Source organism: Phacochoerus africanus, chromosome 3 (assembly GCF_016906955.1).
Source record: "Phacochoerus africanus isolate WHEZ1 chromosome 3, ROS_Pafr_v1, whole genome shotgun sequence".
Classification (NCBI taxonomy): Eukaryota; Metazoa; Chordata; class Mammalia; order Artiodactyla; family Suidae; genus Phacochoerus; species Phacochoerus africanus.
The window spans coordinates 124,832,797-124,852,277 of record NC_062546.1 but is presented as its reverse complement, the minus strand read 5'-3'; the positions used below and the strand labels follow the sequence as shown (position 1 = coordinate 124,852,277).

Sequence of the window (19,481 nt, the reverse complement as noted above, 5' to 3'; positions counted from 1 at the left end):
TCCCCTGTAAATTTTTTCTGGTCAGTGTTCTTAGTGAACACATTAGTATATTTAGTTGCTTCTTTCCTACTTTTAATTATCTTCACATCAATCCTTCTGTTATTACTCATCAGTGAAAGAGCTGGGCTATTTCAAAAATCAGCCATTTACTTGATTCCTTTTCCTTGGGCAGGGAGTGTGGGGAGACTGCTCTTTCAGCTGGTTGTTTTTGACAATCCAAATGCTCTCTTTTTTCAGGTGCCACAGAAACAGACTGCCTACTGCAACAAAGGCCAGCCTGCATGTCTGTGTGGGGCCCTTTCCCCTGGCTTCTCTGAAGCATACTAAGCCCAGGCAAGAGTCTACAGGAGCTCCATCTCACCCAAGTTTCTGCACACACTGCTCATAAGAAATATGCTTGTACTTTACAGCGTGTCCTTCACCTTCAGGAACTAATTTTTTTTTCTATCATTTAAAAAGTAACTCCATACGCTACTTTGTTCAAAACTTTTTTAAAGAACAATGGAAAATAAAGTATTACATTTATAAAATTTAATAGCTAGTGTTGGCAATAATGTGGAGAAAATGGAAACACATGTTTTATGAGAATGTAAAAGGCAGTGATTGGAAGTCAGAATTTAAACTGCATGTTTACTTTGACCCATCAATTCTACTTCCAGAAATACATCCCAGAGAAATGTTTACAAAAGTGTTCAAAGATAAAGAGATTCACTGCAGTACTGTTGATCATTGTGATAAATGGAAATAGCCCAAATGTTCATTAATTGAGTAATTTAAGGCACCAACACATCTGGGAACATCACAGAGCAAAGGAATACAGTCTCCTTTTCTGCCTTTGCATTTTTTTTTTGTCTTTTTGTTGTTGTTGTTGTTGTTGTTGCTATTTCTTGGGCCGCTCCCGCGGCATATGGAGGTTCCCAGGCTAGGGGTCAAATCGGAGCTGTAGCCGCTGGCCTATGCCAGAGCCACAGCAACGCGGGATCTGAGCCGCGTCTGCAACCTACACCACAGCTCACGGCAACGCCGGATCCTTAACCCACTGAGCAAGGGCAGGGACCGAACCCGCAACCTCATGGTTCCTAGTCGGATTCGTTAACCACTGCGCCACGACGGGAACTCCTGCCTTTGCATTTTTATGACCTTTAAAGAGGGAGTGTCCTAAGATGTGATCCTTGTATCACTTCTATTCTTTATTTATAATCACTGTCAATGGGATCTTTTCCATTCTCATGATGTTAAAGCATATATACAATGTACCTTGGAGATAATGTAGGTGTGGTTCCAGACCACTGCAATAAAGTGAATATTGCCAGAAAGCGAGTCATACAAATTTTTTGGTTTCTCAGTGCACTTAAAGTTATGTTTACACTACTATAGTCTATTAAGTGTGGATTACAGCTAAAAAACCCCCAACAGGAGTTCCTGTCATGGCTCAGTGGTTAACGAATCCAACTAGGAACCATGAGGTTGCGGGTTCGATCCCTGGCCTTGCTCAGTGGGTTAAGGATCCAGCATTGCCGTGAGCTGTGGTGTAGGTCGCAGACATGGCTCGGATCTGGTGTTGCTGTGGCTGTGGTGCAGGCCAGCAGCTACAGCTCCGATTAGACCCCTAGCCTGGGAACCTCCATATGCTGCAGGAGCAGCCCTAAGGAAAAAAAAAAAAAAAAGACAAAACCTCCAACATACATGCCTTAATTGAAAACATACATTATTGCTGAAAAAAACAAAACAAAACCTAACCATTATCTGGGTATTCAGGGAATCATAGCAGTGACATTAAAGATTACTAATTACAGATCACCATAACAGATACAATAATAATGAAAAAATTTGAAATAGTGTGAGAATTACCAAGATGTGACACAGAGACCAAAGTGAGCAAATGCTGAAAAAACAATGGACTGACAGACTTGCTTGATGCAGGGCTGTCACAAACCTGCAATTTGCAAAAATTGCAATATCTGCAAAGTGCAATACAACAAGGAATGCCAGCACCTGCTTTAATTCCCAAAACTTAACTATCAGCACAGACCTCTATCAATTCTAGAATTGTACAAACCTCAGGATTATATATCCAACTATGTACCTGACATCTCCATTTGGGTGTGTCTAACCAAGTATCTCAAAATAAAATGTTTAAAACCAAACTTTTTTTTTGAAGTTAATGGAAATAAGTATTAAGCAATTTTTAATATCAGAAAAAGAAAACTTCCGGACTTCCCTGTGTGGCTCAGTGGTAACGACCCTAACTAGTATCCATGAGGACGCAGGTTCAATCCCTGGCCCCTCTCAATGGGTTAAGGATCTGGCTTGCCATGAGCTGTGGTATAGGCCACAGACGAGGCTGAGATCTGGTGTTGCTGTGGCTGTGGCACAGGCTGGAAGCTGCAGCTCTGATTTGATCCCCAGCCTGGGAACTTCCCTATGCCATAGATGTGGCCCTAAGGGAAAAAAAAAAGAAGACAAAACTTTTATAATTCTCTTTACAGTAAATATATAATATCAGTCCTCTGGCCATCTTAGGTTAAAGGCCCTTTATCATAAAATATATAGTTTCTTGGTTTTCTTTTTGCCCTTTTTTGTCTTTTCTAGGGCTGTGCCTGCAGCACATGAAGGTTCCCAGACTAGGGGTCCAATCAGAGCTGTAGCTGCCAGCCTATATCACAGCCACAGCAACTCAGGATCCGAGCCACGTCTGCAACCTACACCACAGCTCACGACAACACCGGATCCTTAATCCACTGAGCGAGGCCAGGGAACGAACCTGCAACCTCATGGTTCCTAGTCGGATTCGTTAACCACTGAGTCACGACAGGAACTCCCATAAAATATATAGTTTTAAACTTTACTCAAGTTGAATTTATAATCCCTATGACTTCCCTATGTAAATAAAGAGTAAAGGAAAATTAGCAAATACTAAACTACTTTGATATTCTATCATTCTTAGTTTGTGGTTTCTAGAAACAGTACATCCACCTAATATACGCTCATTCTTCGGCATATTTTTTGCAGTATTGTATACAAAATACATGCTTGGTAAACATTTGTTTGCATCTATAAGACTGCAGCTACTGATTAGGTTTCAATACAGACATTTAACTGTGCTACAAGCAATTAGTGTTATATCACAATATGCCATCAAGGCAATATTTTTTCTACCGAAAAAAAATCAAAACCCATTATTTGTATACTTTTATACAAAATGTAACTCATCAAGTGGAAATAAATAAAATTTGTCTATTTACTGCTACACATAGGATTTTGATTTTGTTACACTGAGAAGAAAAGCTCTTTTGTGTTGGGAAAATAACACTTCAAAATATATTTAGTAGAAAAACCCCACCAGTATAATGTTTTGTCCATTCAATGCCAGCACAGATTTGGGAGTATACTGAGGATGAAGTCACAGACATCCACAGTTGAAATGTAAAAGCTAATACCAAACTCTTGATCCCTACCCCCGACTTTGGTATTCTACAGGGTTCCTCACTTCAGAAAGGATAATTTCTTTTTTCTTTTTTTTTTGTCTTTTTGTCTTTTCTAGGGCGGAACCTGTGGCATATGGAGGTTCCCAGGCTAGGGGTCTAGTCAGAGCTGTAGCCGCTAGCCTATACCACAGCCACAGCAATTTGGGATACGAGCCATGTCTGCGACCTACACCACAGCCCACAGCAACGCCGGATCCTTAGCCCACTGAGCGAGGCCAGGGATCGAACCTGCAACATTCATGATGGGAACTCCAGAAAGGATAATCTCTTATCTGCAGTTGCGCATGCAAAAATGGATGGCTCTCCTTGACTCCTCTCCTTTCTCTCCACTCAGAAAATTCCAACAGCTGTATCTTCAATACATATCCAGAATCTTAACTCTTAAGACTTTTATCACCTCTATGCTGGTCCAAGCCTCTAAGATAATAATCTATGGTGTTACCATTGCTCATTTGTCTCACTGCTCCCACTCTTCTTGCAGTTTATTCTCAGCAAAGCAGTCAGAGCAAACCTTTTAGAAATAACTCAAATCATGTCACTCCTATGCCTTAGCCCTCTGATGGCTCCCGGTCTCATTCAGAATAAAATCCAAAGGACTCTGAACGGCCCACAAAGGCCAGCACACACAATTACATCTGTGAACTATTCTGTACAATCATCCCAACTCCCTCCCTGTTCCAGGCTGTTCTCCTTTGCAGTTCCTTGTTTGTTTCTCATATAAAGGCAGTGCTCAATTCCCACAACACTGGTATGTGTGTCCTTCACATCTACATGTGTAAGTATATCCCACCAGTCCCCACCAACACTCTTCACATTTCAGGTACTACAGTATATTAACTGCAAACTCTGTTGCTAGCTCTTCAGGCCACAAATTGCTCTGTAACTTACAGATGTGCACATCATAATCACTTCTTTTGAAGTACATTGGTGACTGGGCACTGCACATCTGTAGCTCAGTTCATGTAGACAGCAAAGCATGTAGTTGTGCTGTCTCATTTCTCAGAGATAAACCCAGGCGAGATTTTACCAAAATGAATGATCAGAAGAGAAAGAGAACTGGTCAACAAAGATGAAAATGCAGCAAAGAAAAAAAAAAAAAGCGGTGATTCTATAGGTAAAATGGGATGTGACTGGAAGATCTGAAAATGGCAATAGCAAAGAGAAGACAGGATGAGACCTATGCTTGTATGAAGCTGTAATATGGACCATATTGAGAAAGCCCAATCAATATAAAAAAGGTGGTAAAGTCATTTCATATAATGTTTTAGTTGAAACTGCAGTAGGAGCAAAAGGCCACAATAGTGAAATGGGAGCATTTACTTCTACTTTGGACTGAAGACTGTAAAAACATCAACAACCCAATCATCCACAGTGAAGTGCTGAATTAACTGACACAGTGAAAAAAGATGGAAATTACAAGGAAAATTTTAAATAATAACCTCTTACAGCCAATAAAGGCTGGATTCACTTTTTTCAAGAGTCAGGATTAATCTGATTAATGTTAAGCTATCTGGTGAAGTTGCTAGCACAGATAAGGATGCCGCTATAAAAAGTGCACCCAGATCCCAAGGATAAGTTAAGGCACATGGTTTTGATGAAAAGAATGAAGATATCCCTGGAAGTGATGCTGGCAAAAACTTCCTATTAAGGAACTCTTGGAGATAATTTACAATATTGTAAAGACAAAGGGTAAAATGTCAGGAGCAGATCCAAACTGAGAAAGGAGTACAATTTACCAGAGCACAGAAGTTGCTCTGTACCAGAAGTTATGCAGTGTGAACAAGGCAAGCACTGTTCCAATCACACTCGTCCCTTGGTACCCACCCTCCAGCAAATACCAAAATCCATGGACCCCAAAACCTGTGGAAGCTCAGACATAGAACCCTTGAAGTTCCCTGGTACCTAGCAGTTAGGGATTCGGCCTTGTTACTTCTGCGGCTCGGGTTCAATTCCTGGTCTGGAAACTTTTGCATGCTGCAGGTGCAGGCCAAAAAAAAAAAAAAAAAAGATGTGGAATACGTGGATACAGTACTCCTGATCAGCTTTTAGAAAGAAATAAAACACTTTAATTCTCAGTGTACTAGGTAAATTTTAGTTTTACTATTTTTTTTTTCATTTCCCTATGTAATGAAACTGACACTAGGAGAGTTCTTTTAAAACTATTTTCACAAGTGTTTTTAAGGTCATGGAACAACCATAAATAAGCATGCACAGTTTCCATCTGTATGGTTATTTTTACATTGCTGTGCTAGTGTGCAAAGTGGTGACTGCAGGTTCTCCTACATCAAAGTCTTGGTTCCTGCTCCTTCCTCTGCCTGAAACAGTCTAACATCAGGGAGCATGTGACTTACTCCCTTATGCTCTTTAAACTTCTGCTCAGACAAATTTCTGAAAGTCATCACCCTTCCCTCCATCACTTACATTCCCTTTACATTGCTTTCTTTTTCTTCACATACTCTATACTCACTAGATAGTTAAAGAGAATTGGCATTTTGTTTCAGTCATTCCAACATCCCTAGATTCCAAAACTTGGCACACACATGGCATTCATAATTTTTTTTGTTTTTTTAGGGCCGCACCTAGGGGCCTAGGCTAGGGGTTGAATCAGGTACACCTGTCAGCCTATGTCACAGCCACAGCAACACAGGATCTGAGCTGTGTCTGTGACCTATACCACAGCTCACGGCAATGCCAGATCCTTAACTCACTGAGCAGGGCCAGGGACTGAACCTACATCCTCATGGATACTAGTCAGGTTTGTTTCTGCTGAGGCACAATGAGAATGGCCCACAATTTTTTTTTGAATGAAGTTTTATGAAGAAGTAGGTCTAAATATATTAACATGGAAAGCTATTACTAATATAAGTTAAAAAAAAAATATGTAGGAGTTCCTGTCATAGCTTAGCAGGTTAAGGACCAGGTATCTCTGTGAGGATATGGATTTGATCCCTGGCCTTGCCAGTGGATTAAGGATCTGATGTTGCCATGGCTGTGGTGCAGGCCGCAGCTGCAGCTTGGATTCCATCCCTGGCCAGGAACTTCCATATGTCACAAATGTGGTTGTAAAGAGAAAAAAAAATGGAATATATAAAGCAACCAACAAAATCTTGTTTTTAAGAATCTATGAACCTATCTATACGTGTATATAGAAAAAGATACTGAAAGATATTTAACACAACTATAACCGATCAGTATTATTCTGGGGAGTGGGACTAGAGAAATGGGTGGAGAACAGGACAATGATTTTCACTTTATGCTTTATATATAGATATTTTTTTGGCCATGGCATGAAGTGGGTTGAAGAGGGATCTCAGTTCCTCCACCTGGGGTTGAACCTGGCCCGAAGCAGTGAAAGCACCACATCTTAACCACTAGAATACCAGGGAACTACCATACTTTAAATACTTTTATATTACCTCATTTTCTTTTCCAAAATAATACCTTTGGAATTAAGAAGACAAAGAATAAAGAAAAAAGCATATACTATTTTCATGATGCCATTTTTGACAGTAAAAATAACTGGTGCTTACTACAAGGCAGGCCCTGTTCTAAATGCTTTATATGCATCATTTCATTTAAATAACAAGAATCCTATGAGGTAGATGTTATTGTATGCCCATTTTACAAATGAGGTAATAAATAGGGATCAGAGAGTTTGAGAAATGTGTTCAGATAACACAGCTAGAAAGTAGTTCTAAAAGATGCACAGGGGCAAATTATGTGAAATGTGTCACATGGATCAGACTTTCCTGTCTCCAGTTATGTGCTCACCCTGCAGGCCTAGGTGACCCAGACGTACTCCGCATAGAACTCTCCACTCGAGGACTTGCCACTTCAGGAGGCTGAGGAGGAATAAGGGTTTTCCGAACTGCCATTCTGAAAGAGACAAGAGACAAACCCAGAATACAACAGTCTGAGGGCATTAAAGGATAAGAACTACACATGTGTTAAGTGTACCTATGGCAAAATTAAAGCACTACCTTGCGAGTTATTTAAAAATCTTATCAAAGTAATAAAGGTATATTACTTAAAAAGCCAAACAGTACTAAAAAGCTTTTAACAAAATACAGATCCTTTTCCCACCCTTCCCCGCTTCCTGCCCATCTCTTTTTAGGAAGCAACTATTGTGACTCTTTTACCTGCTTCTTCTACCACAGCTCCTTTCTACTTAACATTAATATTCAAGTCCATTTAGATTTATAGTCATTATTACATCTATGTACTTACATTGACCTGAGCAAGTACCTGGAAGCCAAGTGAAAAAAGTTGATCAAAGTAGCTGGTGAGCAACTGGCACTCAGGAGAGAGGCCATGTGTGGCTCAGACTGATAACTAACTACTGGGGCTTAGCAATGTGGAAGTCACCAGTGATCCTGAAATATCAGAGCTGTGGAAGCAAATGCTAAAAGAGAGCTGGTTTGAGAGAAAATGGCTACAGCCAGAATACACCATTTTGCAATGTCTAATCATTCACGGGTCCAAATACACACATGTACTGTTTTTTGCCTGCGGCAGCTTGATATGGAAATCTCCATTCCAAGACCAGGGTCTGAACCCAGGCCACAGTGGTGAGAGTGCTGAGTCTTAACTGCCAGACGACCAGAGAACTTCCTCATGGGTCCAGACCCTGATCATCAGGATAGCCAACATCTCCAAAAGGTGACCACCACACATCATATTCCTCCTGGTAAAAGACTACTAAAAGTCTTGCCAAAAGGGAAAAAATAAAGTAAATCGAACCAAGCCTTTAGATTCAAGTAACAACTTAGAGAAAATGAGGAGAGAATAACAAGTGAAACTAGACAATGGGGGTGGTGGGTTGAGTTGCGTTTCCTAAAATGACACATTTGGATCCTATCCCTCGTACTTACGAATGAAAAAGAGATAGGACCTTGCAAATTTAATTAAAGATCTTGAGATAAGATCATTCTAGAAGTCCTCTTGTGGCACAGTGGGTTAAGGATCTGGTGTTGTCACTGCAGTGGCTGTGGCATGGGTCCGATCCCTGGCCTGGGAACTTCCACATGCCATGAATGCGGCCCTCTATAAACAGATTACTCTAGACACAGAGTGGCCCTAATCCAATGACTGGTATCCTTATGGCAGAAAGGAGAAGGGGAGATGGGATTAAATGGTGGAGTAGAAGGACTGGAGCTCACTATATAAAAGCAACAAAAGTAAAACCAACTGCTGAACAACCTTCAACCAAATAGACCGCAAACTATCAGAAAAGATATCCTACTCCAGAGGATAAAGAAGAGGCCACATCAAGACGGTAGGAAGGGCTATAAGCAACACCAGGATTGGGGGGTCCACAAACTGGAAAGTAACTATACCCCAGAGACTCACCCATGGGGGTGACATTTCTGAGTGCCATGTCAGGTTACCAGGCCTGGGGATCAGGCATTGGGAGGAGGAGCCACTAGAGCGTTTGACTTTGAGGGCCAACAGGGCTTGTGCACAGGAGCTCCACGGGACAGGGGGACTCTACTCTTGAAAGGCGCACATAGGCTTTCATGTGCACTGGGTCCCAGGGCAAAGCAATGACTCCAAAGGCATCTGGGTCAGACCTGCCTGCACTTCTTGGAGGATCTCCTGGGAAAACAGGGGGTGACTGTGGCTCACTGTGAGGGAAGGACATTGGAAACAAAGGTCTCAGAATAATTATCAGCATGAACTCCTCTGGATGTGGCCATTCTGGAAGAATCTGGCCCCACCCACCAGGGCTGAGAAGCCCCAGGCCAAACAAAAAACCCGCATCAGCTGCCCTAAGGACCCCCCCCAGACACACAGCTGCTTCTACTCTCACCAAGAGCAAAGACCAGAGGGATAAGAATCAGCTCCACCTATCAGTGGAGGCACCAGTCCCTCCTGTCAGGAAGCCTACAGCAAGCCCCTGTACCAACTTCAGCTGCAAGGTGGGTCAGGGGGTGGGGTGGGGTGGGGGTTGGCAGACATCAGAAGCAAGAGAGGCTACAACTCTCTTGTCTGCAAAAAGGAGACCACACCAAAAATCTATACAAAATGAAAAGGCAGAGAATTAGGACTCAGATAAAGGAATAAGGAAAAAACCCCACAGAAAAACAGCTAAGTGATCTGAAGATTACTAACCTGCATGAAAAAGAATTTAGACTAATCACAGCAAAGATGATTCAAGACCTTGGAAATAAACTGAAGGCAAAAACTGACAAATTACAAGAAACATTTAGCAAAGAAATAGAAGATTTAAAGGACTAAGCAAGCTGAGGTTCAAAATACAGTAACTGAAATAAAAAATTCACTAGAAGCAACTGACAGCAAAATACAGGAGAAAGAAAAACAAGGAAGCAAGTTGGAAGACAGAGTAGTGGAAATAGCTGACATGGAACAGAAAAGAGAAAAAAGATTGAAAAGAAATGAAGGCAATCTAAGAGAACTCTGGGGCAATGCTAAATGCACAAACATCCATACTATAGGGGTGCCAGAAGGAGAAGAGAGAGAAAGGGCAGAGGAAATATGAGAAGAGATAATAGCTGAAAACTTCCCTAACATGGGAAATGAATCACTTACTCATATCCAAGAAGCACAATGAGTACCATATAAAATAAGCTCAAGGAGGAACGCCCTGAGACACATATTAATCAAACTGACCAAAATTAAGGACAGAAAATATTGAAAGCAGCTAGGGAAAAGAAACAAATAACATACAAGAGAACCCTGATAAGGCTATAGGCAGATTTTTCAGCAGAAACTCTGCAGGCCAGAAGGGAGTGGCATGATATACTTCAAGTGATGAAAGGAAAAAACCTACAACCAAGAATAATCCACCCAGCAAGGCTCTCATTCAGATTTGAAGGAGAAGTCAAAAGCTTCACAGAAAGTGAAAGCTAAGAGAATTCAGCACCATTAAGCTAGCTCTACAACAAATACTAAAGGAACTTCTCTAGGTGGAAAAGAAAAGGCCACACCTAGAAATAAAAATATTGCAAATGACAAGGCTCACCAGTAAAGGCATAAATACAGTAAAGGTAGGAAGTCATCCACATACAAACACGCTAGCAAAACCAGAAATCATGAGAAGAGGAGGATACGAATGCAGGATACTGGAGATGCACTTGTAATTAAGAGACCAACAACTTAAAACAATCTTGTGTGTGTGTGTGTGTGTGTGTGTGTGTACACATGCTACTATAGCAAAACTCTGGGGTAACTGCAAACCAAAAATCTACAATAGACATACATATTAATAAGAAAAAGCAACTCAAATACAAAAGTAAAAATAGTCATCAAACCAAAAGAGAAAAGAACAAGAGAAGGGAAGAAAAAAGACCAACGAATCCAAATCCAAAACAATTAATAAAATGGTAATGAGAATGTACATATCAATAACCACCTTAAATGTAAATGGACAAAATGCCCCAACCAAAGACATAGACTGGCTGAATGGATACAAAAGCAAGACCTGTATATATTCTGTCTTCAAGAGACCAACTTCAGTTCTAGGGACACATACAAATTGAAAGTGAGAAGATGGAAGAAAATATTTCATGCAAATGGAAATCAAAAGAGAGGTGGAGGAGCAATACTCATATCAGACAAAACAGACCTTAAAATAATCACTTTACTGTATATGGCAACTGCTATTACAACCTTAAAATGAGAAATTGACAATAACACAACAGTGGGGGGACTTTAACACCCTACTTACAGCAATGAACAGATCATCCAGAAGAAAATTAATAAGGAAACACAGGCCTTAAGTGATGCATTAGACCAGATGGACTTAAAAGATATTTATTGAACATTCCATCCAAAAGCAGCAGAATACACATTCTTCTCAAGTGCACATAGAACATTCCCTAGGATAGATCACATGCTGGGCCACAAATCAAGCCTTAGTGAATTTAAGAAAACTGAAATCATATCAAGCATCTTTTCCAACCACAATGCTATACAACTGGAAATCAAGCACAAGAAAAATACTGTAAAAAACACAAACATGTGGAGACTGAACAACATGTTACTAAACAACCAATGGATCACTGAAGAAATCAAAGAGGAAATTAAAAAATACTTAGAACCAAATGACAACAAAGACATAACAATCCAAAACCTATTGGATGCAGCAAAAGCAGTTCTAACAGCAAAGTTTATAGCAATATAAGCCTACCTCAGGAAATAAGAAAACCTAACTTTACACCTAAAGCAACTAGAGAGAGAACAGAGAAAACCCAAAGTGAGCAGAAGGAAAACATTAAAGGGTTAGTACTTTTTTAAAAAAATTCTCTCTCAATAAACACACACTGAAATGCATACAAATGAAGTGACGTGTTCCCTGGGATTTGCGTCAAAATAATTTGGTGAAAGGGGGCAGATGAGCATCAGATAAAACATGAGTTAATAAATTAATAATTGAACTTGGACAATGGATATAAATTCATATGCTCAAATTTGTATTATGTTTAAATTTCCCACAATAAAATAAGCAAGACCAATTCTACCCCGGCCACCTAAAATAACCCCCCCCCCCCGCAAAACCTGTAATGAGATACATCACTATGAACCCACAGAATGACCAAATTTAAAAAGAGTGCTGATTAACAAATGTTGACAAAGGCAGCGACCCCACTGCTGGCAACTGTAAATGGTTATAAAATCCCGGACAGATTGCTGGCATTTTCTGCTGGAGCTGAACATGAGCACAGCCAAGAGCCTAGCAAACCCCCTCCAAGGTACATAACAGCAATGTGTTTACTGATGTATCAAAACAACATGATGGACCGAAACTGGAAAAAAACCAAGTACCCAAGGATGAACTATGGTATTCTTATACAAGGGCATTTTATATAATAGTATAATAGTTACAATCGCATGCAGTAATGTGGATGAATCTCCCCAAACCACGTGAAAGACAGACTTAACACAAAAAATGTATAACACAGGATGCTATGGGAGCTCAAAAAGAGGCAAAACAATTTGGTAAGGTAAAAAGCAAACTGGCTAGTCACCTTTGGGAGAAGGTGCTGGTAATGTTGTTTCTTGACCTATACAGTGGTTGTATGTTGTGTTTGCCTTGTGCTAACTCTTTACACTGTACAAACATTATCTGTGCGGTGAAAATGTTGAAAACAAGGGGCTGGAAGAAGAGGAACCAGCAAATAGAGACAACTACTTTATTTTCTTTTTAAATAGGACCGACAAAAAGAAAAATTGGGGTAGATGGTGGAACAAAGTGGCTCAATAGGATTTTTTTTTTAAGATGGAAGAAATGGCAGCGAGTTTATAATTTTTATGTGAATGATCCACTAGCAAGAAACTGATAAAGGAGAAGAGAGGGAGGAGAGCTGGAGCACTGCTCTCAAGCAGGTGAGAAGGGCTGCAACCAGGAGCTTTAGTGAGATGCCTGAGTGTTCACTTGTACTGAGAGATGGAGGCAGAGTAGGGGATGGGCTGACAGGTAAGAGATGACAAAAAGTTTGTGAAGTTCTCTTTTGGTTGTTTCTGTTCATGAACTACAAGTGAGTGTGGGGGAGGAGGTGTGGACACCTGGAGGGGAGCAGAGGTCACAGTATCTAGAAGGCTGGTCTGCGAAAGCATACTCTACTGGTCTGCCGTGAGGTCTCAGTGCCAGTCGACGTGGTGCTCCCTGCCTCAGTCTTCTGCAAAGATGCAAGCAGCATGACACAAATGAGTTGGACTTAACCCTGGTTTGACAGTGTGAGGAGCCGAGGCTGTATGCAAGGAAATGATTGCAACAGACCATAGAGTCTGACCCAGGAAAGGCAGTGAGGACAAGTCAAAGCGTGAGATTGACCAGCAGTCTGAAGGCTCCCAGGTGGGTCTTGCTGGAGTGGGAAGAGGGGCAGGCTGTGGAATGTGGAGCACAGATGAAGTTGCTAGCGCTAATGAGTGTGCACTGCTGAGGGAGGGCAGAGGCGGGAGGGCATTCCAGCAACTGGGAGGCCAGAGAGCTGAGAAAACATTTCTGTTAACATTCAAATTAAAGACAGTGTGACAGCCAGATCCTAGGTACTTTCTAAGGACAAATGCAGCCCCCAAATGAAACCTGAATCTGATCAAGCCCCAAGAGCCTCCCTGTCCTGGAAGGTAACCACCAGCCATATGTTACCACAAAGCACCTGAAAGCTGGTAAGTGCAAGTGATGAGCAATATTTAACAATATTGCATTTAAATTAATTTGAATTTAAACACTGGTATTTGGAGTTCCCATCATGGCTCAGCGGAAACGAATCTGACTAGCATCCACAAGGATGCAGGTTTGATCCCTGGCCTCATTCAGTGGGTTAAGGATCCGGCGCTGCTGTAAGTGGTGGTGAAGGTCGTAGATGCAGCTCGGATCCGGCATTGCTGTGGCTGTGGTGTAGGCTGGCAGCTACAGCCCCGATTTGACCCCTAGCTGAACATCCTATGCCACAGGTGTGGCCCTAAAAAGCAAATAAATAAACAAATAAATATATAAAAACTGGTATTTGATTCAGTAACTGGAAAACTTTTCAGCATGTCTGGATTAACCTGGTTATGTGAAACTGCTTTTTCAATTGCAGATTTTATGAACTATAAACACAGATGAGAAAGAACATTTGCTTTTGAGAAGGAATGGCCTGAAAGCGGCAATGATCTACCCAGCCCCAGGCCCAGTGATAGGAAGGGATGGGGGGGTGGGGGGAGAGACAGCCACCACCCTGGGGAAAAAGAGAAAGAGCCCAGTCAGAATTAAAGCAAAAAGCCATACTTGGAGAAGAGGTCAGGTCTCAGAGGACTCAGATGACAACAGGCAATCACAGAAGGCACAGCAGCAGAAGGGCCTCTGGAGGTGACCAAGTGTGGGAAGAGGACAGATCTTTTTGTGTAAAGTGCTGTGAAATTCTAAAGTATTTTCTCTTGGTGATGTTTGTGTCCACTTCGTCTACTGTGCTGAGCATTTCATGGTTTGTGAAATCAGGAAACTCCTACCCTTGAGTTTTGGTAACTTTCTATGAATTATTTTTTTAAATTTTTTTTGTTTTTGTTTTTTTTAGGGCCACACCCTTGGCATATGGAAGTTCCCAGGGTAGGAGTCAAATTGCAGCTGTAGCCACTGGCTCACACCACAGCCAGAGCATCGCCAGATCTGAGCTTCGTCTGTGACCTACACCATAGCTCACAGCCATGCCAGATCCTTAACCCACTGAACGAGGCCAGGGATCAAACCCACAACCTCATGGTTCCTACTCAGATTTGTTTCTGCTCTGCAATGACGGGAACTCCCCTCTATGAATTATTTTTAAGTGACTGCCCCCCCGACCCCAGCTTTTCTCTGAACTGTCTTGCTGAAAGCCCGATATCTGGAAATAGGATCTCGTGAACTAGTTCTTTAATTTTTTTTTTCTTTTTCTCTTTTGGTCTTTTCTCTCCTATTTTCTGCCTATTTTTTTGATCTACTTTTGAGAGATTTCAATTTTACCTTTCAGTTACTCCACTGAGTTTTTGATTTCTGCTATCACACTTCAGGATGTACTCTTGATCTCCAAATGTTCCTTTTATGAAGGACTGCCTTCCTATTTCAAGGATGCAGTTTTGCTTTTGTCCTCTGAAGATGGAATTGACAGTGTCTGTCTTGTTCATGTGTTCTTATTTTTGGTTTTATTCTTCTTGGCTAGCCTCTGCATCTTCCAGATTGTACAGATCTATCTTGCACTGGCCAAAGCCCCCTCGGATATGTGATATGCTTGGCTGCCTGCTCATGATGAGGAGCAAAGACTGAAGCTGGCTGCAAGCTCTGAGTTGTGTCTACTGTAAGGGTGATTTGCTCCCCATCCTTAAGCCCCCAGTGGTCCTATCTTTTTTTTTTTTTTCTCTTTTGTCTTTTTTGTTGTTGTTGCTGCTATTTCTTGGGCCGCTCCCACGGCATATGGAGGTTCCCAGGCTAGGGGTTGAATCGGAGCTGTAGCCACCGGCCTACGCCAGAGCCACAGCAACGCGGGATCCGAGCTGCGTCTGCGACCTACACCACAGCTCACGGCAACGCCGGATCGTTAACCCACTGAGCAAGGGCAGGGACCGAACCCGCAACCTCATGGTTCCTAGTCGGATTCGTTAACCACTGCGCCACGACGGCAACTCCCAGTGGTCCTATCTTTAGATCTTTCCGCTCGACTGGATGGACCCTCGAAGGAGATTAGAGTTCTCCTCCCACTTTCTGTCAACAGATTTAAGTTCAACTGCCAGGGCTGTTTCAGCCATAAGGGAGAAGTGGACTGGGATACGCTTGGCCACCTAACATCTGATATAATCCTGGTCATGCATTGTGCTGGCTGACCCCAGTGGACCATGTGCAGAGTTCACAGGGCTGGGGCGGCGGGGCAGTGCACCCCACAGTGTGGGTAGGGAAGAAGAGGCAGAGCTCTCACCACTTCTCAGACAGACTTCAGCCCAGCCTCCTCTTACCTCCAGTTCTTCCTGTTCTTGGTCCTTTTGAAAATTTACAATTTAAATGAGGATGGTTCTTAGCTTTTTTTTTCTGCAGATTTAACGTTCAACTTGCTCAGAGCTAAGGGAGTGGGTGATCAAGTGCCTGTTTCCCAGCTTCAAAGTCTAGTTGCTGTTGTGGTCTTCTATTCCCATCCTTGTGTGTTTATACTCTTTTTTTTAAAAAGCTGAAACAGTTAAATACAGTTTAGACTTAAACTTACTAAAAGTTCTGTAGTATTTTGAGAAGAAGTTCTGTAGGGTTTTGAGAGGACGCGTGTGTTCAATCTGCCATCTTAACTACAAGCTCTGCCTTGGGTTTTCATCGATAAGGTCATGGTGTCATGGACTGACTTAGAGTTGAAAGAAACCCTATAGTCTGTTTCATAGGAAAGCACATACCTTCCCGCCTATGGCCTGGCAACTCAGAAGCTTATGGGACAACAAAGAACACTATCAGCCATTATATATGACCCTTACCACACTGGGGAAATTGTGTGCCCTGAGCAATAATTCATTTAGGACAACTAGGAAAACTATACAACTAGACACATTCCACACTGTGTCTACCTAGACAAGCCTGAAGCGTTCCTTAACAAGCTACTTTAGGGCTTCTGATATTAAAGTCTCAGAACCAGAGAGAATTCCTAAAGTAATCTATAAGAGATGCTTACTAACTGACACCAAGTGAATCCTGGATTCTTACTATCCTATAGTCTGAGCTTGGCAAGGGCCTAGGAATAATGCTGCATTCCAGCTATTTTGGCGGAAATTTATTTTGCCACCAACACTGGACTGGTGCCTGTCGTTTCTACCCATTACATCCAGAACCAGAGGTACCATTTGGTACTTCTGGGTCTACTCACCCATCAGTGGTAGGTTTCTTCCGGAGTATACTTGGCCGTGGGGATGAGCCCTGGGCTGGAGCGTTGGTGCTTGCACTCTGGCTATGAGTCTGTACCACAGTTGTTGCTGCTGGAGCAGCGCTGAATGGATTGCTAATGGGGTTGGCTACAATTGTGGCTCCGTCTGCCAACACCACTGCTAGAGGACATGGAAGGGGAGGAACAATGAAGAGAAGGAAATGGGAGGAATGTTACTAACACGTCACATAAGAAAAAAGACAATGATTCGACCACCACGAGTTCCCATCGTGGCGCAGCAGAAACGAATCTGACTAGGAACTAAGAGGTTGTGGGTTCAATCCCTGGCCTAGCTCAGTGAGTTAAGGATCTGGCATTGCCATGAGTTGCAGTGTAGGTTGCAGACGCAGCTCGGACCTGGTATTGCTGTGACTGTGGCAAAGGCTGATGACTGTAGCTCCGATTATATGCCTAGCCTGGGGACCTCCATATGCCAAAGGTGTGGCCCTAAAAAAAAGTACCCATGTTATGGTTGTCCGATTTCAAGAAGATGAGGGATAAAGCACAATGTTCACCTGCTGAAAGCAGACGGCAAAGTGGAAGAGGTGACAAAGTCTAATGACACAGGATCCATGGCCATTTTTCCTTCCTCTACAATTGTTAACTACTTTAAGACACATAAAGTACACATACACTTTAAGACATTCTTCTACAGCTTTTTCTTCTTGTACAATACCACTGCCTCTCAGTCCCTAATAATGGTATTAACATTCCAACTTCACAGCATTACACACAACTTCAAAGAAGATCTTAAAACAGAATGAAAACATTACTCCATAAGGTGAATGTGTTCTCTCAACTAAAAGCTCTTTTAGAATGCTCCCGCCCACACGAAGAAGCATACTAGGCTGTTTATGTACATGGCTTCCCAGGAGGGTAACTGAGACCACAAAGCTAGCAAGTGGCAGAACCATGATTTAAATCCCTTTATCTTTTTCCTCCACACCATCCACGGAAAAAATTAAAATTACCTGAAGTCTTTCCTTCAGGCTGGGGCTGCTGGGTACCTATTGGCGCAGGCTGAAGTCCTTGTGTGCTGATTGGGGTTGCGGGGTGAATTCCCTGTGTGCCAATGGGGGCTGGCTGGATCCCTGGGGTCCCAATGGGGGCTGGTTGGATACCCTGTGTACTGATGGGGGCTGGCTGGATCCCTTGGATGTGTCGAGCATGAGAAGCATCCACTGTCATCAACTGCATGGGGTTCAGGTGGACTGTGGACGCCACCCCAACTCCAGTCTGAGCTGTGATGGCAGAGTTGGGAGCCTGAGCTGAAACTGAAAATGATGCAAAAAGTGACAAAAATGTTAGATCTGATTAGACACAGTCCATACAAGGAGAAAAACATTCAAATCAAAACAGAATTTTTCTACTGTTTAAGATCTAAACCCTTAGTTTTTTTTTTTTTTTAAAGAGGGGATTAAATAAAATTCTATATATCGGTGACTTTTTTTCTTCTTACTTTCTACCAATTTGATATGATCTCTCTGCAGATTACTAGAAATAGCATTCAAACGAGAAAAAAGCAATCATTTATTAAATGCCAAATGTGAGCAGGCAACTATGCAAATAATGTAAAACTTCTGAGCTACATCAATGCCTCTAGGTTAAGAATCTGCTTTATTAACAAAACCACTATCACAGGTATTTCTGAACTCCTACCTTATACAGTAGTTTTTTTTCTGTTTTTGCTTTTTAGGGCTGCACCCAAGGCATATGGAGGTTCCCAGACAAGGGGTCGAGTGGGAGCTGCAGATACCAGCCTACACCACAGCCACATGGGATCCAAGCTGCGTCTGCGACCTACACCACAGCTCACGGCAACACTAGATCCCCAGATCACTGAGTGAGGCCAGGGATCGAACCTGCATCCTCATGGATACTAGTCAGAATCGTTTCCACTGAGCCACGACGGGAACTCCCAGGAGTTATGAATTTTAAGTTCCATAATATCCACTGAAGACAGAGAACAATCAGCTTTCCTTTTTTTCTATCAGGCAAACATATCACCTACAGTGTATATTAAAAGCAAACACAACAACAGCAAAACTGAAAACAAAAACATTCCCAGGAAGCAACAAAAATGATTTCTCACCATTTGTGTAAAGAAAACAAAAGACTTTTCTTCTCAGTCATCAAAACAATCCAGAAAAAGATATATGTATTCCCAAGTTTATTGCAACACTATTTACAACAGCCATGATATGGAAATAATCTGTCCACCAATGGATGAATGGATTAAGAAGACAGGGTATGTGTACGTGTGTGTGCATGTGTATACACATATATATATATCCACATACATACACACACAATGGTATGTTAATCATTAAAAAAAAAAAAAAACCCTGAAATCTTGCCATTCGTGACAACATGGATGGGTCTAAAGAATACTACACATAGCGGGGAGTTGCCGTCGTGGCGCAGTGGTTAACGAATCCGACTAGGAACCATGAGGTTGCGGGTTCGGTCCCTGCCCTTGCTCAGTGGGTCAACGATCTGGCGTTGCCGTGAGCTGTGGTGTAGGTCGCAGACGCGGCTCGGATCCCGCGTTGCTGTGGCTCTGGCGTAGGCCGGTGGCTACAGCTCCGATTCAACCCCTAGCCTGGGAACCTCCATATGCCGC

At 42.2% G+C, this 19,481-nt stretch overlaps 1 protein-coding gene and 1 long non-coding RNA gene across 8 annotated transcripts in view; one reads left to right on the top strand and one right to left on the bottom strand.

The window, feature by feature from the left end:
* LOC125123195 (uncharacterized) overlaps positions 1–461 on the top strand; it is a 77,525-nt gene extending 77,064 nt beyond the window's left edge. Inside the window, exon 3 of the long non-coding RNA XR_007134003.1 lies at positions 238–461. This is a non-coding gene — a long non-coding RNA (uncharacterized LOC125123195). The remainder of the gene's footprint in view (positions 1–237) is intronic.
* Positions 1–19,481, bottom strand: part of SAP130 (Sin3A associated protein 130) — a 94,923-nt gene that overhangs the window by 29,803 nt on the left and 45,639 nt on the right. For 4 of the 7 annotated variants that reach the window (XM_047772593.1, XM_047772597.1, XM_047772595.1 and 1 more), the window contains 3 exons: positions 17,830–18,132; positions 16,802–16,979; positions 7,260–7,364 (listed from right to left, as the gene is read on the bottom strand). In XM_047772593.1, coding sequence (XP_047628549.1) covers positions 7,260–7,364; positions 16,802–16,979; positions 17,830–18,132 — 586 coding nt within the window. The remainder of the gene's footprint in view (positions 1–7,259; positions 7,365–16,801; positions 16,980–17,829; positions 18,133–19,481) is intronic. The other 3 variants (XM_047772596.1, XM_047772598.1, XM_047772600.1) reach the window with 2 other exon arrangements.